This window comes from Xyrauchen texanus, chromosome 21 (genome assembly GCF_025860055.1).
Source record: "Xyrauchen texanus isolate HMW12.3.18 chromosome 21, RBS_HiC_50CHRs, whole genome shotgun sequence".
NCBI lineage: Eukaryota > Metazoa > Chordata > Actinopteri > Cypriniformes > Catostomidae > Xyrauchen > Xyrauchen texanus.
In genome coordinates, this window is record NC_068296.1 from 42,730,907 (window position 1) to 42,749,964 (window position 19,058).

General features: G+C 42.3%; 1 protein-coding gene across 1 annotated transcript in view; it reads right to left on the reverse strand.

The window, feature by feature from the left end:
• Positions 1–18,817, reverse strand: part of LOC127661374 (genetic suppressor element 1-like) — a 341,952-nt gene extending 323,135 nt beyond the window's left edge. Inside the window, 1 exon segment of the mRNA XM_052152028.1 lies at positions 16,369–18,817. Coding sequence (XP_052007988.1) covers positions 16,369–18,489 — 2,121 coding nt within the window. The 5' untranslated portion in view covers positions 18,490–18,817.
• Between the last annotated feature and the right edge of the window lie 241 nt (positions 18,818–19,058).

The following is a 19,058-nucleotide window of genomic DNA, read 5'->3' on the forward strand; positions in this document are numbered from 1 at the left end:
AGTTGATAAAGAACGTGCATGTCATTATTTTTGAAATTCCATTTAGTATTTTAAAAGAAACATAAATGCAGAACTCCATTAGCTAAGCCACAAAAAAGTAACATTTAAAATGTTCTCTCTCTCTCACACACACACACACACACACACACACACACACACACACACACACACACACACACACACACACACACTGAGGGCACACATACAGGCCCTCTGCACACAATCAGTATTGGCCTCACACACCAACACACAACAGTGGTGTTTCACAGGGGCCGTCTTTCATTCAGAGAGGGAAAGAACTAGATGAGACATGAAGAACAGAGAGATGTTCCTGGCCGGCTGCCACTGGTGAGTTGAGCGGGGGTCCCACCCAATTACACTGGAACCGGGACAAAAGATCTCAGTGCCAGAGCCTGGGCAGCCAGAGGCCCAGCCGACCCACTGGTAGAACCATTTAAGCTCCCAGATCAGCACAGAATAGCAGGGTGACACAGAACAAAATCCAGTTTCAACAGACCAACAGTATGATCAACAGAATATTTATATAAATATAATTGTCAAATGTAAGTCATATTTTATATTATAATAATATTTCATATTATACACACAGATCATAGAATACAAACACACACAGATTATTGATTCATCCCACTGACATGAGTCTTTTAATTTAGACTTTCATGTGTGATTCTCATTTATAGTGTTCCCATGAAATTCTACATTATAACCTTAAAAAAGACACAATTTGCATATGGATATATGCAGAGGCCAGACTGACTCTTAAAAATACAATTAAAACACACTTTCACAGATTAAAGAGGCAGGATGTCTCTGAATGACCTCCACCTGTTAGACCTTTGACCTCATACGACCCCTTATCTGTTGCCACTTTCTAATCAATTTAGCAGAGACCTGTGACCTGAACATGTCATTATGTGTTCATTAGGCATCATATCTATCAATACAGACACACTGGCCTATGGACACATTACAAAGTCATTTAGGAACTTTTATAACAATGAGTTCCTAAATATATAGTATGTATATGACCAAAATATAATCTTAAAACCATGATCTTTATGAGAGATTAGTCATTTGGCAGACAATTTCTAATTCAAAGAAACTTACAGGACTTATAAACACTTCTACAGCCCCTTCCGCCCCTTATCTCCCAAACTCACACAACCGAGCATGTTTTCACAGTCACTGATTTACAAAAGTCAGTGTTCCAATGGATTACTAATAGCTGATTATGAGATTTTTGACTTATAATTATATAAGAAATACTTATTGAATTGAGATCTAACAGTTCTTAAGATCAACAGCTAAATCAAGCAGTATAAGACCAGACACGTTATAATTAAGGAATTTAATAAGACTTATTTTGATTTCAACACCAAACTAAGAAAAGATGTAGGTTACTCCATGATACAAAACGTATCATTTAAAGAAGGAGAGCAGCACAATTACACTCATTCAGCACTGATCTGTCAAACAATAAAGGGATTTGATTTGACTGAGAGAGAGAGAGAGAGAGAGAGAGAGAGAGCTCTGCCTTTCACATAACATCCATTCAAATGTTTCTTTGTTTAATGTTTGCTCATGTCTTGCTTTGTGGACTGCTAAACACTATTGTAGTTCCAGCTTTGGCCACTCGTGGGTAATTCAGAAATTCGGAAAACATTGACTGAGTTTAGCAGACCAAACACTCTTAACTCGTAAAACCAGTCTGGATTAACAGCCAAACTTCTCTTCTCATCTGAACTTCTTAGCATCTCATATGCTACAGAATAAACACACTTTCTGCACATGCCGAGTAAAAGTGTGTGGTAAGTAATGCAATTGTTTTTCTCAAGAAGTAAAGTGACCGTATAATTCACTCATACAGTACCTGGTATAAACAGCCATTTCATAGCATCACATCTCAAATGTTGTTCTTGTTATTCTGAAATGGCGGAGCCAAGGCCGCTCATCAAAATGTTTATCTACTATTATCTCCCAGAACTGTCTGACAGGCATTTGTTCCTAGATGTAATGGTATGTGTCTACCCTTACGAAAATTGAGAGTTCATGGCAAATTTGCCCCAAATTCGCCACTGACCATTTTCACAAACAAACTAACTTTGTGGCAAACTTGAGGCAATTTGCCCATTGTTGCTAAAGGTTTGCCGGAGGTTCACCACTAGAGCTGCAAACTTCTGGCAAACATGTAAAAATAACAAGCGGCAAATTTGCTGCTAGTTTAGATTTTCTGTTGGGGCTATTGGCATGAAGTGAGTGTTTTCAGTTCATTCCTATGGGAGCCGAGCCATACGCTCACACAGGGGTTGTGAGATTGACAATGGATCAAAGCAAGCATTGAGATCAGTCGGGACAGGAGAGTCAAAAAAGTTGAGAAATGTTCCACTTTATGCAAATGAAAAGCAAAACAAATTGTGGGGCAGCCAATCACTGCAAGCTGAAGGTTATGAAGTCTGTTGCAAACTCTACAAAATTTGATGATAATGCTTCAATTTCTGCTGGATTCATTGCTTAAATCACAACTGTTTGTTTAATTCAGACTTTAAGTAGACTTCAAATGAAGATTGTACGCATACATTGGGGATATTCTGTGGCCAGGTAAACAAAGGTGTAATAAATCAACACTGTATAATTTGGGCATTCAGAAATACGGTTTGCATCTTTCCAGCTGTAATCAGGCATATGTGATCATATTTTTGACCATGTACTGAAAACAATCATAGATAATACATACATGTATACTGTACATGTTAAAGACACTCCTCAAGGGAGCAGGTCACCCCCTCAACATGAGTAATGAGATCAAATGACCTGCTGGCAGCTACTAGATAGATCATAGTAATTAGTTTACTCCATATAATATTTTTCCAGTGCTTTACAAAATATAAACATAAAATTCCCTCTATAAACACACTATAATATACATAACAACGGACACACAACAATAGAGAATCTGTGAGCGTCCAGAGTGATGGCATGGATCAGTATTTGTGCAATCCTTCAGTCCAAACAAGTAGTAGTGGACAAATAAATGTTTAAACAAGTAGTATCTGCTGGAGTGATGAAACAAACAGAGCCATAGAGAAATGCTAGGACCTCAAGTGTGATTTGTGAATTGAATTTGTTTATGGATTTATCTGATGTTGTTCAGATTATATTACTATCACAGGCGGAATTTCCATCCAAATATTTTCATGCGTATTTTAAAATTGTGCATAAGAAATCCTGAAGGGAAACACTTGACATGTGCAAAATGTGCTTAAAATTCAATGTGGTAGGAGGAGGTGGATTTTCTAGAGTTTCACTTCAGTTCAAATGTTAATTTAGATGATGGAAACAGTTTATTAGCGAAACGATGATGATGTTTTGACCCTTTGTGCACATGATACGAGTGTGCGATAGCTGGACGTGACAGGCCAAACAAAAGTTCAGACCTTGGCACACAATTTGTCGGAAACAGCTTCACATTCGGAAGTGTTTAACCCACAGTTGGACGTTAAAGTGGGCCCTCACAATCCGCCAGAACACTTTTGAGTTTGGGCGTTCCAAGGTATACAGAGGCTGGAGGTGTATGGGCATCGCAGCTCCTTTTATCAGATATTACACTTATTCTGTTGCATCTGGCAGCATTTAATAAAATGATGTACAATTTGTCCAGTCCTGCAAATAAAACTCTCCCCGAAGCAAGAAAGACTTTCAGCTGCTCCATCACGACAAGGCAGCTCCCTCAAGATAATATAATATGCATTGTAAAGAAGTTCAATGGAAAGGAGGAGGCGAAAACCGGCTTGTCAATATAAATAATATTTTAATAATAAACTGAAACAAAAGACACAAACACACACATGATGGACATGTCCGTTAACGATCTCTCTCTCGTCGCACCACCGTCTGTCATCAGCCTTTATCCCTCTTGGAGGTTTAATTAACCTGATAAGGGACCGGGTGTGTATAATCACAACCCAGCCCCACCCTCCGCCCTGCCACATTCCTCCCTCGTTCTCTCAAGCTGGGGACCCCCCGTACACCCCCCGCCCTTTCCCTGGGGGAGGGCGTGCTTTAAGTCCGTTCTGCCGGCAGGCCATCCCCATCTACCTGGACGAGGGAGAGGACAAGGGGAGGGAAACAGAAATAATAAAAATGGGGGGTTACTTCCTGTAACAGTGTAGTACCCCCCCCAAAAAACACTGTAAAATGTAAACGAGAGGGAAAAGACCAATGCAGAGCGGCAGTGAGAGAGAGACAGGAGAGTTCTCCGATACACCGTCGCATGGTCCTCGATCACTTCACCACACTCTCAGGCGGACGACAGCCACTTCTCCCCGGGCAGACCGGAGTCAGACTCATGACCCCTCGCGGTCAGAACGCTCCTCTGCATTCTTGGCGACTCGTGGGGACACTCCTCCGCCCCTGGCAGCGGCCCTACCGCTCCAGGCGGTCAGGGAGACACTTCCCTCCTCCCTCGCGGACGGCGGTCTCCCATCAACCCCTCAGCATTTCTGTGGGATGGCAGGGCTCTCCTCCGCCCCTGGCAGTGGCTCCATCGTTCCAGGCGGTCGGGGAGTCCAGTCCCCACTCGCCTCGCGGACGACGGCTGTTCATCGCGTCCGGGCGGTCGATCTACTCCCTCCCCCAGTGGATGGCAGCGGCGCTCCCCTGGGTGGAGGACAGTGTCGAGTACTCCACGATGGGCATCCCTCCTCCTTCTCGGGTTTCGGCACCAGAGTAAAGAAGTTCAATGGAAAGGAGGAGGCGAAAACCGGCTTGTCAATATAAATAATATTTTAATAATAAACTGAAACAAAAGACACAAACACACACATGATGGACATGTCCGTTAACGATCTCTCTCTCTCATCGCACCACCGTCTGCCATCAGCCTTTATCCCTCTCGGAGGCTTAATTAGCCTTATAAGGGACCGGGTGTGTATAATCACAGCCCGGCCCCGCCCTCCGCCCTTTCACATGCATATTTTCTTTAGTGTACTTTTTAGAGATGCCCTTAAAAAAGCTAAACATTTTGATGGAAACCCAGCTACAGACATATGTTATTGAATCTCTAGCTTCACACCAAGCAGTGACATTTATTGTGTTATATTACAGGTGGTATGCAGAGTTCAACAGTGAATACATGAGAGCATTTCCAGAGATTTCAGCACAAAAACGAGCACACTCACACACCCTCAAACAAATGCAGTGGTACATCTAAAGATGAATGCTAGTACACACATGGTCATATACAATCGCTTGAGTAAACAGTCAGATGTGTGCTTGTTTGTAACTTGCCACTTCCTGTTCCAGCCCTGACCTCTGGTGCCCCAATGTCTCATGGGAAATGTAGCATTTCCTGCTCAGCAGCCATTTATGAGACATCAATAAAAGTGTGAGCATGTACGCAAAATGATCACATTACAACACACGTTAAAGTCGCTCAAGAAAACAGAAGGCACATATATCATGAATAGAGCAAACATCATATTATTGATGTCTTGAGCTGGGTGAATCTATGTTAAAGTCAGTGTTTCCTGTGACTTCCTCCCTCTGTTTGAAGCCCCCCCCCGTCATAAATCAGTACAGGACACACTGTCAAGATGCTTGCGTGGTATACCAGTAACTGCAAATACCTGTTTCACTACAGATCAACTACAGTGGATAAGCGAATCTACTAAATATCTATTAAATATTCCTTGGGATCATTTATTCCACATAAACATTTGCAATGGGGAAAAACATCACAGAAATCACTGTGTGTAGCTGTTTCTTGTAATTGTGCATTTGTCGTCTACATTAAAACTCTATTTCAAGAGCTTTCTTACATGTTCTGCTCATGTCCGATTTATAGAAGTTGGGATGTCTCGATATAATTTTTTGGTACTTGACGATACCTGTTTTTTTTTTTTCATTAAAATTATGTCCAAATAAATTTATTAATTAAAATGTTAATCAAATTAAAATAGAGCAATTAATTTTCAACATAATATAATTTTTTATCAAATGCGTTTAGAAGTGCTTTTATACAGAACCTCGTAGCACAATCCAAAACAATGTATTTTTGGTCCAAAAAAAGTGCAGTACAACAGAGCATCACAGATGTTTGATGTTGCTTAAATATAATAATTATTTATTATAATAATTATTATTATTATTAGTAGTCTTACAGTGAATATTACATAACTATATAATAGTGATATATTTCTGTCGTACTTTTTACCCATATTAATGTACCTTTTATTTTGGCAGATACTTTTACTTTGGAGTGAGGCCCTTTCCGTTACTGTGTTATTTTGATGGTAGCTTCTCACCTCCGGAAAATCAGGTCGCTACCTAACTCAGGTTGTGTTCCATTCAGAAGTCATCACCCCATACCCTAAAGGTGTGTGGCTCTTCATTCTGAACTCACTTTTAATTTATTTAAGGGCCAGTGTGATTATTATACTACAAAAGTCTGATATTAAATTATAGCACTCCGCTTGCTGTCATCTGCTACAAACATAGTGGGATGCTCATGACGGTGTTTTCCGTATACATTTTTTGCAAGGATTTTTACAGGTAGTTCAGTTTACTTAATTAAAATGAACTAAAGCAACACAATTCTATAACATTTTGTCTTGATTCCATTACGTACTTTTCAATTAAATGTGTAAAAATTACATTTATTTAATCAGTTTGAGTTAGGAATACATGAATACTTTTTGTAGCATTGATGAAACTGGGCGTGAGATTTCCACTTCTCAGCATGCTTTGCAGGTGACTGGATGGGGAGAACAAATGTTGAAACTAAATGTTATTTTATGCATATGATATGATAGTAAGATACGATATGAATAGGAAGTGATTTGTTCACGTGAAATGTTGTGTTATATTGGCATTTAAAAGAATTGCTTGTTTTTGGAGTTACCATTGTGGTGAAGATTGCCGCTTGATCTTGCGTATGACGTTAGATGTGAGTGCTGCTGAGCTCTATAAGCAGATGCTATCAAACTGACACTGCAACAGTTTCACTGTTGTTACACTTGCTCACCTGGCATATACTAATAGTTAATAAAATGAATTTAATTGGACCAACATAAGACAATTAATTGGATCTTATCTAATTGGTCTGACAAAATTAATTTAAGTTTGTACAACTAGAATAAGTTAGTTGAAACCAATTCTTTTTTGTTGGAAAATGTGTTATTTAATTGCGTGGAAAGGTTTTCCTCAATTGAATCTAGTTCTTTTAGTTTAGTTTTGTGTAGTGTAGATATCTATGGTTTTCCATATATGAGCAGCCAGCTTCACACATTCACTTTGAAGCATGCAGCACATGCAAACTATATATTTACACTGGCAGCCAAAAGTTTGGAATAATGTACATATTTTGTGGTTTCGGAAGGAAATTGTTACTTTAGTTCACCAAAGTGTCATTCAACTGATCACAAAGTATAGTCAGGACATTACTGATGTAAACAAACAGCACCATCAGAACACAAAACTCCATAAGATGTTGGTTAATGGAGAAAAATAACCATGGGAGAAACCATACTCACTGTGTGGGCCAGTTCCCCTCTGACTAAACAACATGAATATAATGCCAATATTAGTTATGTATAGTGCAAATCATGGTTTATAATTATTAAATTAATAAGTGTTAAGAGTCAGTGTTTAAACAAATGTATTGTATGAACTGTAAGATTAATCAATAAAGTCTTTGAAGTTCATCCTGGATTTACTGCAGAAGTTCACATAGATACAATTGTCCTTTGTTAGTTGGCAGATGAATGCTTTTGTTGGCAATTAATTGATAGACAATGTATTCCATTTCAAGAGTGTATTCCATCATTAGACCGAGGTGATGCAGGCAGAGATCAGTGAGGTGCATCACAGTTCAACCTGGCCGGTAATTCCAGTGAGGTCTATCCTAAGTCCAAGGTTCAGGCAGTGGCATATGAAGTATCCAATGTTTTATGGTTGGAGTTGGAATCAGTTCATCCTCTGAAGTCCATCATAATAGACTGAAGTGGTGTAGTTTCACTTGGAAATGCATCAGATTATGGAAGTCAGTGTGTTGCAAATGGGGATTTACATGACCTAAAAAGGAAAGCTCTCTCAGATGCATGACTGATGTTTGGAAACTTGAAATGTTGTATAAAGTTATTTGTCAAAAACTTTCCTTTAAGCCTGGTCTTTACGCTTTACGTACTCTAGGTTAGGGTAAGGGTTAAATTGGTCTAATTTAAGACCAGAAGACAGCATAAGACTGCATACCCCTTGGCTTACTTGTTCCATGTCCAAGCGGAAATGGGGTGATTGCTGTGTGAGGCAATGTATCTTCTGTCACTATGGGTAACACACTGCTGGTAACTCCACTCTCCCTAGCTCCAGGATTCCCCAAAACATAATTCCTTATTTCAACAAACATTTCTGCTGTTTGTTTTAATTAAGCAATTGTTCCCCTCCTGTTGAATATCGCATTTTTCACCTCTTGCACAGTGTTTTAAAAACCTTTCTGAAATTCATTGACTGCTCAGGGACTGATGGATTGATATCATCAGGTTTTTTTTATTTTTATGGTCCAAGCCTTGTGTGTTTTTTTTTTTTATTATTTTCATTGCAATTGCTAAATTTGTTCTGTGGAGGGTTACTGAATGCCATAGTAAAAGTTCAAAGCTCTGCATTTTAGTAAGGATGTCCCAATACTGGTATTTTGATTGGGTCAGATACTGTGCTCAGGTACGTGCACTCATGCTCGTAAAAGTGCTCTGATACCATCTAACATATAAATGTCATTTCGTAAACATTCAGCCCACAAAAATCAGTTTAATAATCACGTTATGTCCTGATGTGAAAAACTGAAAAGGCAGCAATTCAATGAGATACACTGGCGGCCAAATGATTTTGCACTTATGGAATGAGGTTTTTCCCCAAGTGAAGGAGTTCAAGTACCTCGGGGTCTTGTTCACGAGTGAGGGGACAATAGAGCGGGAGGTTGGCCGGAGAATCGGGGCAGCGGGGGCGGTATTGCACTCGCTCTATCGCACTGTTGTCACGAAAAGAGAGCTGAGCCGAAAGGCAAAGATCTCGATCTACCGGTCAATTTTTGTTCCTACCCTCACCTATGGTCATGAAGGTTGGGTCATGACCGAAAGAACTAGGTCGCGAGTACAAGCGGCCGAAATGGGCTTCCTCAGAATGGTGGCGGGCTTCTCCCTTAGAGATAGGGTGAGGAGCTCAGTCATCCGTGAGGAGCTCGGAGTAGAGCCACTGCTCCTTTGTGTCGAAAGGAGTCAGTTGAGGTGGTTTGGGCATCTGGTAAGGATGCCCCCTGGCCGCCTCCCTAGGGAGATGTTTCAGGCACGTCCAGCTGGGAGGAGGCCTCTGGGAAGACCCAGGACTAGGTGGAGAGATTACATCTCCACACTGGCCTGGGAACGCCTCAGGGTCCCCAAGTCAGAGCTGGTTAATGTGGCTCGGAATAGGGAAGTTTGGGGCCCCCTGCTGGAGCAGCTGCCCCCGCGACCCGACTTTGGATAAGCGGTTGAAAATGGATGGATGGATGGATGGATGGAAAGAAATTGGTACTTTAATTCACGGAAGTGGCATTCAACTGATCAAAATGTATAGTTTGTACATTAATAATGTGAATAATTATTACAATTTGACAAAATGTTCAGAACTTCACATGCATATTTTCTTTTGTGTACGTGAACTACTTCAAAGAGTTCTCATCAACAAATCCTCCACATGCAGCAATGACAGCTTTTCAGATCCTTGGCATTCTAGCTGTCAGTTTGTCCAAATACTCAAGTGCCATTTCCCCCCAACTTGCTGTAGCACTTGACTGTCTTGTCACATGTGGTCTAAAGCTCTTACAGTAGAGGGTTATTGTCGAAGGAAATAGGGCATAGGGATGATCACTTCTGATTGGGATGTGCAAACACACGAGTGGGACATGAGGAAAGTTGCTGGAGTTTATTTCTATTTTTTATGGAGCAGGAGGTTTCTTGGGATTTCACTGCTTTGTAATCTGTATGTTTTGTGTTTTGTGGGTCAAAACATGTATATATTTTCTTTAACTCACTTGTTTCTCATTCATCTGCATTGGACAATCTCTCCAGCCTCATCATAAGCAAATACAGTGATGTGGTTAGCTTTTGTGGGCAGTTATGGATTAATGTTTTCAGTTAGATCATCATTCGGTTCTAAAGTCTTTAGATTGCTTCTCAGGTTTCCCCAGTAAGTGGCTCTGGCATGAACAGCACAGTGCAAAGAGGTGGGTGGGTGGGTGTGTGTGTGTGTGTGTGTTTGACTGTAAACTGAAGCCTGTTGGCTATTTTTAAAAATGAGACGAGTTGTTCAGCATGTCCCGCCCCCACTTCCTGTTCCAGTAGGAAATATGTCAAAACACCAAATCGAACTGCACTCATCATGGCACTTCAGGCGGACATTGTGAATTTGAGAACATTTGCTCCTTTTGCAGACTAATAAAAAAAAAAAAAAAAATAAATGTTTTACTTAATTCAAACTCTCTGAGAGTTTGCATGGACAAGCAGTTTTAAACCACCGCAAAACACCTTCTAGTGAAGATAGTTATTACATTTTAATTCAAGATTACAAACACAAACATGTTTTTTTATTTGGAATAATGAGCACTGATAATCATGCATGATAAGATCAGAAACTATTTAGGGTCAATTATTTGCTATTATTTGCTATGTTGGTGAAAATAACTTTGACTCCCCCCCTCAGTTACTAAAATGTGTGTACAGTAATGTACTATAAAGTCTATGTGCACGAGTGTACTTTACTTTTGTTTAGGTATGCAAACTTTTCCCAGGCCCTGACAAAATGCCATGCTCGGTGTGGAAACTGTAGTTTTGGTGTGAAAGATTGCATGTGATTTTCAGTGGCAATTTGCATAGCTTTGTTGTGTCGCTCTTGGTGAAAAACTTTAATCTGTGTTACTAAATGGATGTACAATGACTGAGGCAGGACTTCGTTTTGGCTTACTGTCTCCTTGATAGGGTTGCCAACCGTCCCATATAATACGGAATCGTTTTTGAGGTAACAAAGTTGCGTTCCTTATAAAATCAATACGGGATGCAGTTTGTCCTGTATTTTATTGTCTCACACACAAACTGCCAAGAATGTTTCACAAATCAGGAAAATGGACCTGAAACACGCACCTTTCAAGTGATTTGTGTGATAAATGTTACACACGTTAAACATTAGGCACTACACTTGACAGAAGCGACCGGAGAAAAGATCAATGAATATCAGCAACATCATCCATTGTGTTTTCAGTCAGAAGCAGGAGAATTTTGTCAAACATATAGCATTTGAGTGTATGATAACTGATAAACACCAGTAATTCATGACATTACATTGCATATTTCACAGCTCGTTCTGAAAGAGAGATTCTGCTAAATGACAGTGAGAAAAACTGCAGCACTATTTAAACTACAACAGTACAGGTTTAGGAAAAAACACTTCCCTTGTGATAAACACTATTTACAGCCAAAACAATGAAAACACTTTAAAAATGGAAAAGGCTGAAGTTAATTATGGGGAATAAAATGCTTGACAGAAAAATATTATCTTTCTTTATTGATTGCAGCTTCGTTTCTTTTCTTTTTTTTTTGGCAAGCAGTCAAGTTCATTAAAAGTGAAGATTGACAGAAAATACTTTTTTTCCTGGACATTGTATTTAAGCAGTTTTTATTGTTAAGCGTATTAAGGGCCGTCCACTCCGAATGCATTTTTGCATCCGTCTGTCTGTTTTCAGTTGTATTCTGTGTAAACAAGCTTTGGGTGGACCTCTTTAACCTTTGCGCAGCATCTCATGCTGGAGCCCTGCTTGAAATGTTATTTTCCATATTTAAAGCTGGAATATCCTTGGCTGGTAGAAAGTTGGCAACCCTACTCCTGGATAGCAATGTTAGCCCTGCTGGTTAAAAGACTGAAGCTATTCCTGTGATGCTGTCTAATGTTGGACTGATGTATGTGTGATTAGCACAGAGCTTGAGTCTAAACATAGAAAGAGTCTCTTACTTCATCAGCAGGACCTGATACAGCTCCCGTTACACAGGCACGGATATATATCTAACCAGAGACACACCAGTTCTGAATTTACCTCATCTTACAGGTCGACAAACCATCGGCCTAACAAAGCCACTGTCAGTAAAGGAAATATCATTCTGTAGGAGATGAGAGGAGGGGAGAAGACAATTAAACATGTTCTATTTTTGAGTAGCTATTATGTGAAATAAGAATTTATTTAATTCCAGGAATTGTATGTCTTATTTCCCATAATTAAATCCAATGATTTATAATGCATCTGCCATTGGCCACCCTCATCTGTACATATTGGCATTGGCAACAGTATTACAATCCATATCGGTCAAGAGCTTGTAAAGACGCTTTACCTTACCTACTGAATTAAGATGGCAAAACTGTCACACACAATTGGCCCTAAAGGCCCCTGATAGTCTTCGTCTTTCAGAGGGTTCCCTTTAGACTGTGAGAATGTGTCTGGAGCCGGAGGTGTGGATGACACTCTGTGTTATTTCAGTGACTGGACATGTAGTGCTCAGCCAGCAGTGAACATCTGCTTAAACAAAACACCTTCACAAAGACTCTCTCTCATCACTGTAAGAGTCTGTCAGCTATATCTTCATCTAGCCATTAGAGAAGTAACACTAACACACCCGTGCACTAGGATTTAATCAGCTGTATGACATTTACTCATTCATTTAACCATCATTTATTTCATGCTTAACACAAACAAACTTCCACATGTATTACAGTGTTTGTAAGGCAGACGTTTTATGATATTTCTCAAACATTATGGTTAGGGTTTGTTCTGAACTTCTAAGTTTTAAACTATTGCTATTAATTCAACATAACCCATTAAAACATTTCGTTTTGTAGATCAGTTCAGCCTTTGGTGTGCTATATCTTTGTATTATACCTTTAAGAAATGTAAAGTTTGATTAAGGCCACATTTGAAACCGCACTGATTTCTCTACGTTTACGCTTCTCATCCACACTGGAATGGCGTTTTCAAAAAAATCAAAAGAAAATCTAGAACTTCTTTTTCAAAAGCGCTCTTCATTACTGCACACTTTGGAAATCTATGACTTTAGGAAACTGAAAACAATTTAATTTGAGTTTGCAAATTATAATGGATTTGTGATTTCGAATCCAGGGTGTGCTGAGTGACTCCAGCCAGGCCTCCTAAGCAGGTAAATTGGCCTGGTTGCAAGGGAGGGTAGAGTCACATGGGGTACCCTACTCATGGTCGTGATATAGTGGTTCCCGCTCTCAATGGAGAATGTGGCAAGTTGTGCACCTAGACCTGTCACAATAATTATGTTATCGACTTATTGTACAATATATGGACATGACCTTGATCATTTTTGCTGACCTCGATATTGCCCATTGTGTTTACATGTGTGTTTGTTTGCATAAGAATGAATGTCACCAACATTTTAGCCAGTTGCGCTGCTTCTGTCCTCTCGTCTGCTCTTTTTTGTCGGAGGTGGGGCTCAGGCAGCTCCTCCACACACACACACACAGAGAGCAGACAGTGACAGGTGAAGATGTTACTAGAGACTAATAGGTGTTTTAATACAGGGCTCAAAACAAATGGAAATTTTGAATGGGTAAATTCAAGAGAACTTTACTTGCCCAACTGGACAAGTAGTCTGATTCAAATTGCAATAACAAATGTTAGCTCAATAGCATGAGATTGAGCACAATTTTAATCATTCCCTCTATCGAGTCATCTATCGTGTCATCCCCTCTCCCTCTCGTCTTCTCTCGTCGTGCAGCATTCAGCAGCTTGTGAGTGCGAGCAGTGCGCAAATCTACTGAACTTTAGATTTTAAAGTTTTAGAACTGGACAAGCAAATTGTGTTGTACCACGTCTCTATACGCGAGCGAGGCGATAAAACTATTGCTCCTGTTCATAATCAGAGAGATTGGAGAGATCTAATTTTGTCTCGCCACATAGTGGCGCTCCCTCATAAAACAGCAAGAAAGCTTTGTGTAAATAATACCTTGTGTAGAGTGAAGAGAACACTTAGAACAGACTTATGCACCCATTGCATCTCTCATCTTTCTAGAGCTCCATCTAATGTATGTATCCCGAGGTATTTTCTGTGTCATGTGAATCAGTCAATTTGAATAAGCGTATAACAATATACATTATAATAATATTAACACTATAACATTAATAAATGACAGAAAATGAAAACATCTTTAATATGCATATCTGTTTTGAATATACAACAAAAGTGATGAGGATTTCATCTGTTAACATTTTCAATGCATTTTGTCAATATTAAACAGCCGTATTTTTTTAATCCCCCTTTCTCCCAATTTGTAACGGCCAATTCCCACTACTTAGTAGGTCCTTGTGGTAGCGCGGTTACTCACCTCAATCCGGGTGGAGGAGGACAAGTCCCAGTTGCCTCCACTTCTGAGGCCAACAATCCGCGTATCTTATCACGTGACTCGTTGTGCATGACACCGCGGAGACTCACAGCAAGTGGAGGCTCATGCTACTCTCCACGATCCACACACAATTTACCACACGCCCCATTGAGAGCGAGAACCACTAATCACCACCACGAGGAGGTTATCCCATGTGACTCTACCCTCCTTAGCAACCGGGCCAATTTGGTCGCTTAGGAGACCTGGCTGGAGTCACTCAGCACACCCTGGATTTGAACTGGCGAGTCCAGGTGTGATAGTCAGTGTCAATACTCGCTGAGATACACAGGCACCCCCAAGTTAAACTTTTCTTAACTTTGACATGCCCACATCCTGTCACCAACGGTCGCTGTCAATTGTGTCACCAGAAGTCATCAGCTCTCATTGAAAATGAATGGTCTTGAGTCTCATCAAGTGATAAAATCGCTGACCGTGTGATCGGGGCTTCAGTCACTATTCACTTTAATTGCATCTATACAATGAAAGTGAATGGTGATCGAGGCTGTCATTCTGCCTAGCATCATTATTTGTGTTCCATGGAAGGAAGTTATACAGGTTTGAAACAACATGAGGATGAGTAAATATTGACAGAATTTACATTTTTGGGTGAATTTTCATTTAACCATCTATAGATGTCTTTATACTACACAGTGACTGTGTGTAGATTTTTTGTGTGTAGCCGACTGAAAATAAGACTTGTGTTGAAAGTCATTACAACAGCGAAAGCTGCTCTAATGCAGATTTCCTTTAAACAAACGAAGCCTTAAAACCTAAACTTACCTGAAACTTTAACACTGTTCTTGTGCTGCCTTAAAGGCACTAGTATTTCATTCAGAAAATGCTCATTTACTTTAAAAGCTTACAGTATTTCTTCTTTCTCTGTTTATACTCCTTTGCACACTCATACAAGAGTAAACACTGGATAGCTTTCCATACTTCCCCTCTGAGTTAGCTCTGCACTTTACATTGCACCTAAAGAATGCTGACCAGTGCGTGCACGCACACACACACACACACACACACACACACACACACACACACACTTCCCCTTGTATGACTGCTGAAGCCCAAGCTATTGGCTCACAATCACCGGCCCAGAGCCCCCACGTACAGACTCCAGAGAACAGCTTCCTGCACACCAGACTCCAATGCCAACAACAGAGCATAACAGGGGGAAGTGTTACTGGAACAGGGTAAATGAAAGCAAAACACTGTCATCTTTCATTCAGCACAGAACGCTGTGCACAGGTAGTTCCATACAGATAAGAAGAAAAAAGAAAACTGAAAAAAATAGGTTACAATAAATCCAGAGTGTCTCTCACAAAACATTTAAACTCTATGGAAAATAGCACACATACCCTCAAAAAACACCAGGACACCAACAAAAGCTTGACTTGGCCTTGAACGCTCTGTGAAGAATGTTTTGAAACAATGCTTATGAGAACACGGCTGTCTGCAATATGTTTATTTCTTTAATGCGATGGGCTCCACACTTGATCTACCCCCTGCCTGCTCTGGCCGCCACACTCGCTAGAAAACACAACAGCCTGCCATAAAACTCCAGTTTCAACACTTGACTCGCTCACTCATCAAATGCATCAGATTAACTTTTGCATGCTGGCCCAGATACCGTGCAAGCCAAAGATGGCCAAATAAACTGTGATCATTTCACCCTAGCCCCGGCCATGGTGCTAACAGAAACCGTTGAAGACCCATCAGGGTGTCACTAGTAAGAACAGACACCTGAGGTATTCTGAGGACTGCAAGGATCAAATGAGTTTCCAAACATGCAAAGATGCTTATAACCAGCCTAAAGATGACACAAGAAGCTAAAGATTGTGATGTAAAGCAATCTGGCCACAACTTTCTTACCTTGTGTTTGGAGATGGCCGTTCCACCAACCGGCTTCATTTTCTGCCCAGCCAGAACCATGGACTTACATTCCATGCAGGAGCCGATGGTTAGCTGCTTGCCATTGTCAATCACCAGGGTCCGGCTGACCCTCGGGGCATAGAGGAACACAGGCAAGCGGGCAACGCTCACCGCTTTCAACCCGAGTGGCCTCTTCTTCTGTTTCCTGCAGAAGAAGCAGACAAATGTGTTGCAGCTGTACTGACGGGACCATGGGCTGCTGGATGGGCCTGTTCCTGAGCCCTGACCCTCATGTTGGGTCCACTGGCCTAGTAGATCATGGTAACACAGCGCACAAGCTGACACAAGGCCTGTGGCATCGGCAGGGCGTGCACGGGGGGCGGGAGGGTGGACGGTTAGGAAGGGAAAGAAGGGCTCTCGCTCTCCACAACGCCCTGGAGGGTTAACGTGAAGCTGATACTCAGTTCCTCCAGAGAGTTCCTCCCCACACAAGTAACAAATGGAGGTGTGGTTAGTCGTGGCAGTTTGAGAAAGAGTCGACAGGGGTCCACTGGGGGTGGATGCCAAGACTCCTCCTCTGCCCATGGCCAGGTGGTATCTCCCAAGGAAGGCACTGACAGAGGAAATGAGCTCCTCACTCAAACAGAGGCAGTACTCCGCCCAGACGTCCTCCAGGATGCTGTGACAAGTCACACAGCAGTGTACCCGTCCATTACGCACGCTTTGTGCATTCGGCGGGCACGGTAGCAGGTTTATGAAAGGAAAGTACATTGCACCGCGTGCTTTACTTGCACTGGCACGGGTGTACGCCACTCTGATCTCTCGCCCGCAGTCCTGCCCGCACAGGTAGCAGAACTGCCTGTTATTCTGCGTCACGGAGGGGGGCGGTTGGATTTTGGGTAGCCCATCCCCAGATTCATGGGTTGCAGCATCTGTATTGAGGGGCACTACGTAGAGTCGCTGGAGCACAGGCACTTCTGCCAGCTCGAAGCCCTGCCACTGCTGCATGAGCGAGGAGTGGCAGCTGGCACACACCAGTGTGTATCCACATGGGCTGAGAGGCACAGCACCAGGTGGAGGAGTGTGGAGCCACAGAAAAGGAAAGAAGGGCTCACCGGGAGCTCTCTCCTGCTTCTGTACAAACACCCTGAAACGGCCCCCTGCAGAAAGCCTGCTTCCACAAATATAACATGCACATTCGTCAGCAGAGAGTTTGGATTGACTCTTCTCTACATCCAGGTGAGCTGATGCTGCGCATTCTCTGTCATCGTCACTGGTGATGTTGATCTCGCAGCTGTCAGAGGCGTCGGAGTCACCGGCGGACTTGTGTATCCACTGCGTATTACACGTGACGATGCCGTTATCCAGCACAGGTGTGCGCACAGAAGGGCTGTCATACTGCTGGAGTGTCACCGATGAGTGCGATGTGTGATTGATGATTTTAGTCGCACACCGGTCTGATTGAGGCACATAAACTCTAACCGGATAGCGTACTGATTCGGGGCTGCTCTTGACACTCACCGCGCTCTTCCCGCTGCCTTCTTTTGACGCCTTTTTAGATGCACGGGAACCCGTTGAATTATTGTTGTTCATAATACCCCCTGATAGATCCAAGTCCCGCTCGGAAATGTTGTCATTATCAGACAACGAGGAGAAGTCCGAGTCATTGGCGTCATAATTGCCGACGCTCATTCTCCGCTCCAGATCGTAGGAGATGTTCCGTGAGTCGCACTGGTACGGTCTCTTGAGCCAGTACATGCGCTTCTCGATGGGGGTCCTGCTGCGCTCGAAGGAGTTCCACTGTTCGCGCAGGAAGCAGTGGCACACGGCGCACACTAGCGCGTCCCCGTCCGGACCGATATCCAGCGCGCCCGGGGCTGGATCTTGGCCCTGCAGGAACGGATAAAACGGACAGTCCTTATCTCGCTGGTATTTCACTTGTAAGCTCAGCTCTTTCCCCGGGGTCACTCCGCTACCGCAGATGAAGCAGTGTACGAGGAAGATACCGTAGCGCTCGGGTCTGCACAGGCTGCCGGGCAGAGCGCCCTCCTCCCCGGGCAGAGCCGCAGCCAAGAGCCGCTGCTGCGCCTTGGAGATCGATGTTACCTCCGGATCGCTCATAGTTTCGTGCGTAATGACTTCAGAATCACAGACAGCATGATTTCAAAGCCATCAGCGCTTTTCGTGCGTTTGCTCACATGTGTAACGCCATCAATGCTGCGCGATCAACCTCAGCAAACTCTCTCCCTCCGCCTGATTTCTCTTCCAAATGTGTAAATGTCTGTAAAGCGCATCGATCCGCCGTCTTGATTCACATCCTCACTTGTGGCAGTGCAACCCGTGTGCTGTACGAGAGCTGAAAGTCTTGTTGAAGTTGCTCGGCGAACTTTCCTGCTTTCAGAGAGAGTGTGTGTGTGTGTGTGTGTGTGTGTGTGTGTGTGTGTGTGTGTGTGTGTGTGTGTGTGTGTGTGTGTGTGTGTGTGTGTGTGTGTGTGTGTGTGTGTGTGTGTGTGTGTGCGTGCTCAAACTGTGGCTGTGAAATGAGTGAACACAGCGGTGTCGCACACAAACACGCACGCAGCAGTGAATGTACGTGAAACATATTGCTTTATTTATTGTAGTAGGACAAATGAAGTAAAAAATGCATCAATGACTATGGCTGTGTCACAAACGTTAGCTGCCTTTTTAGA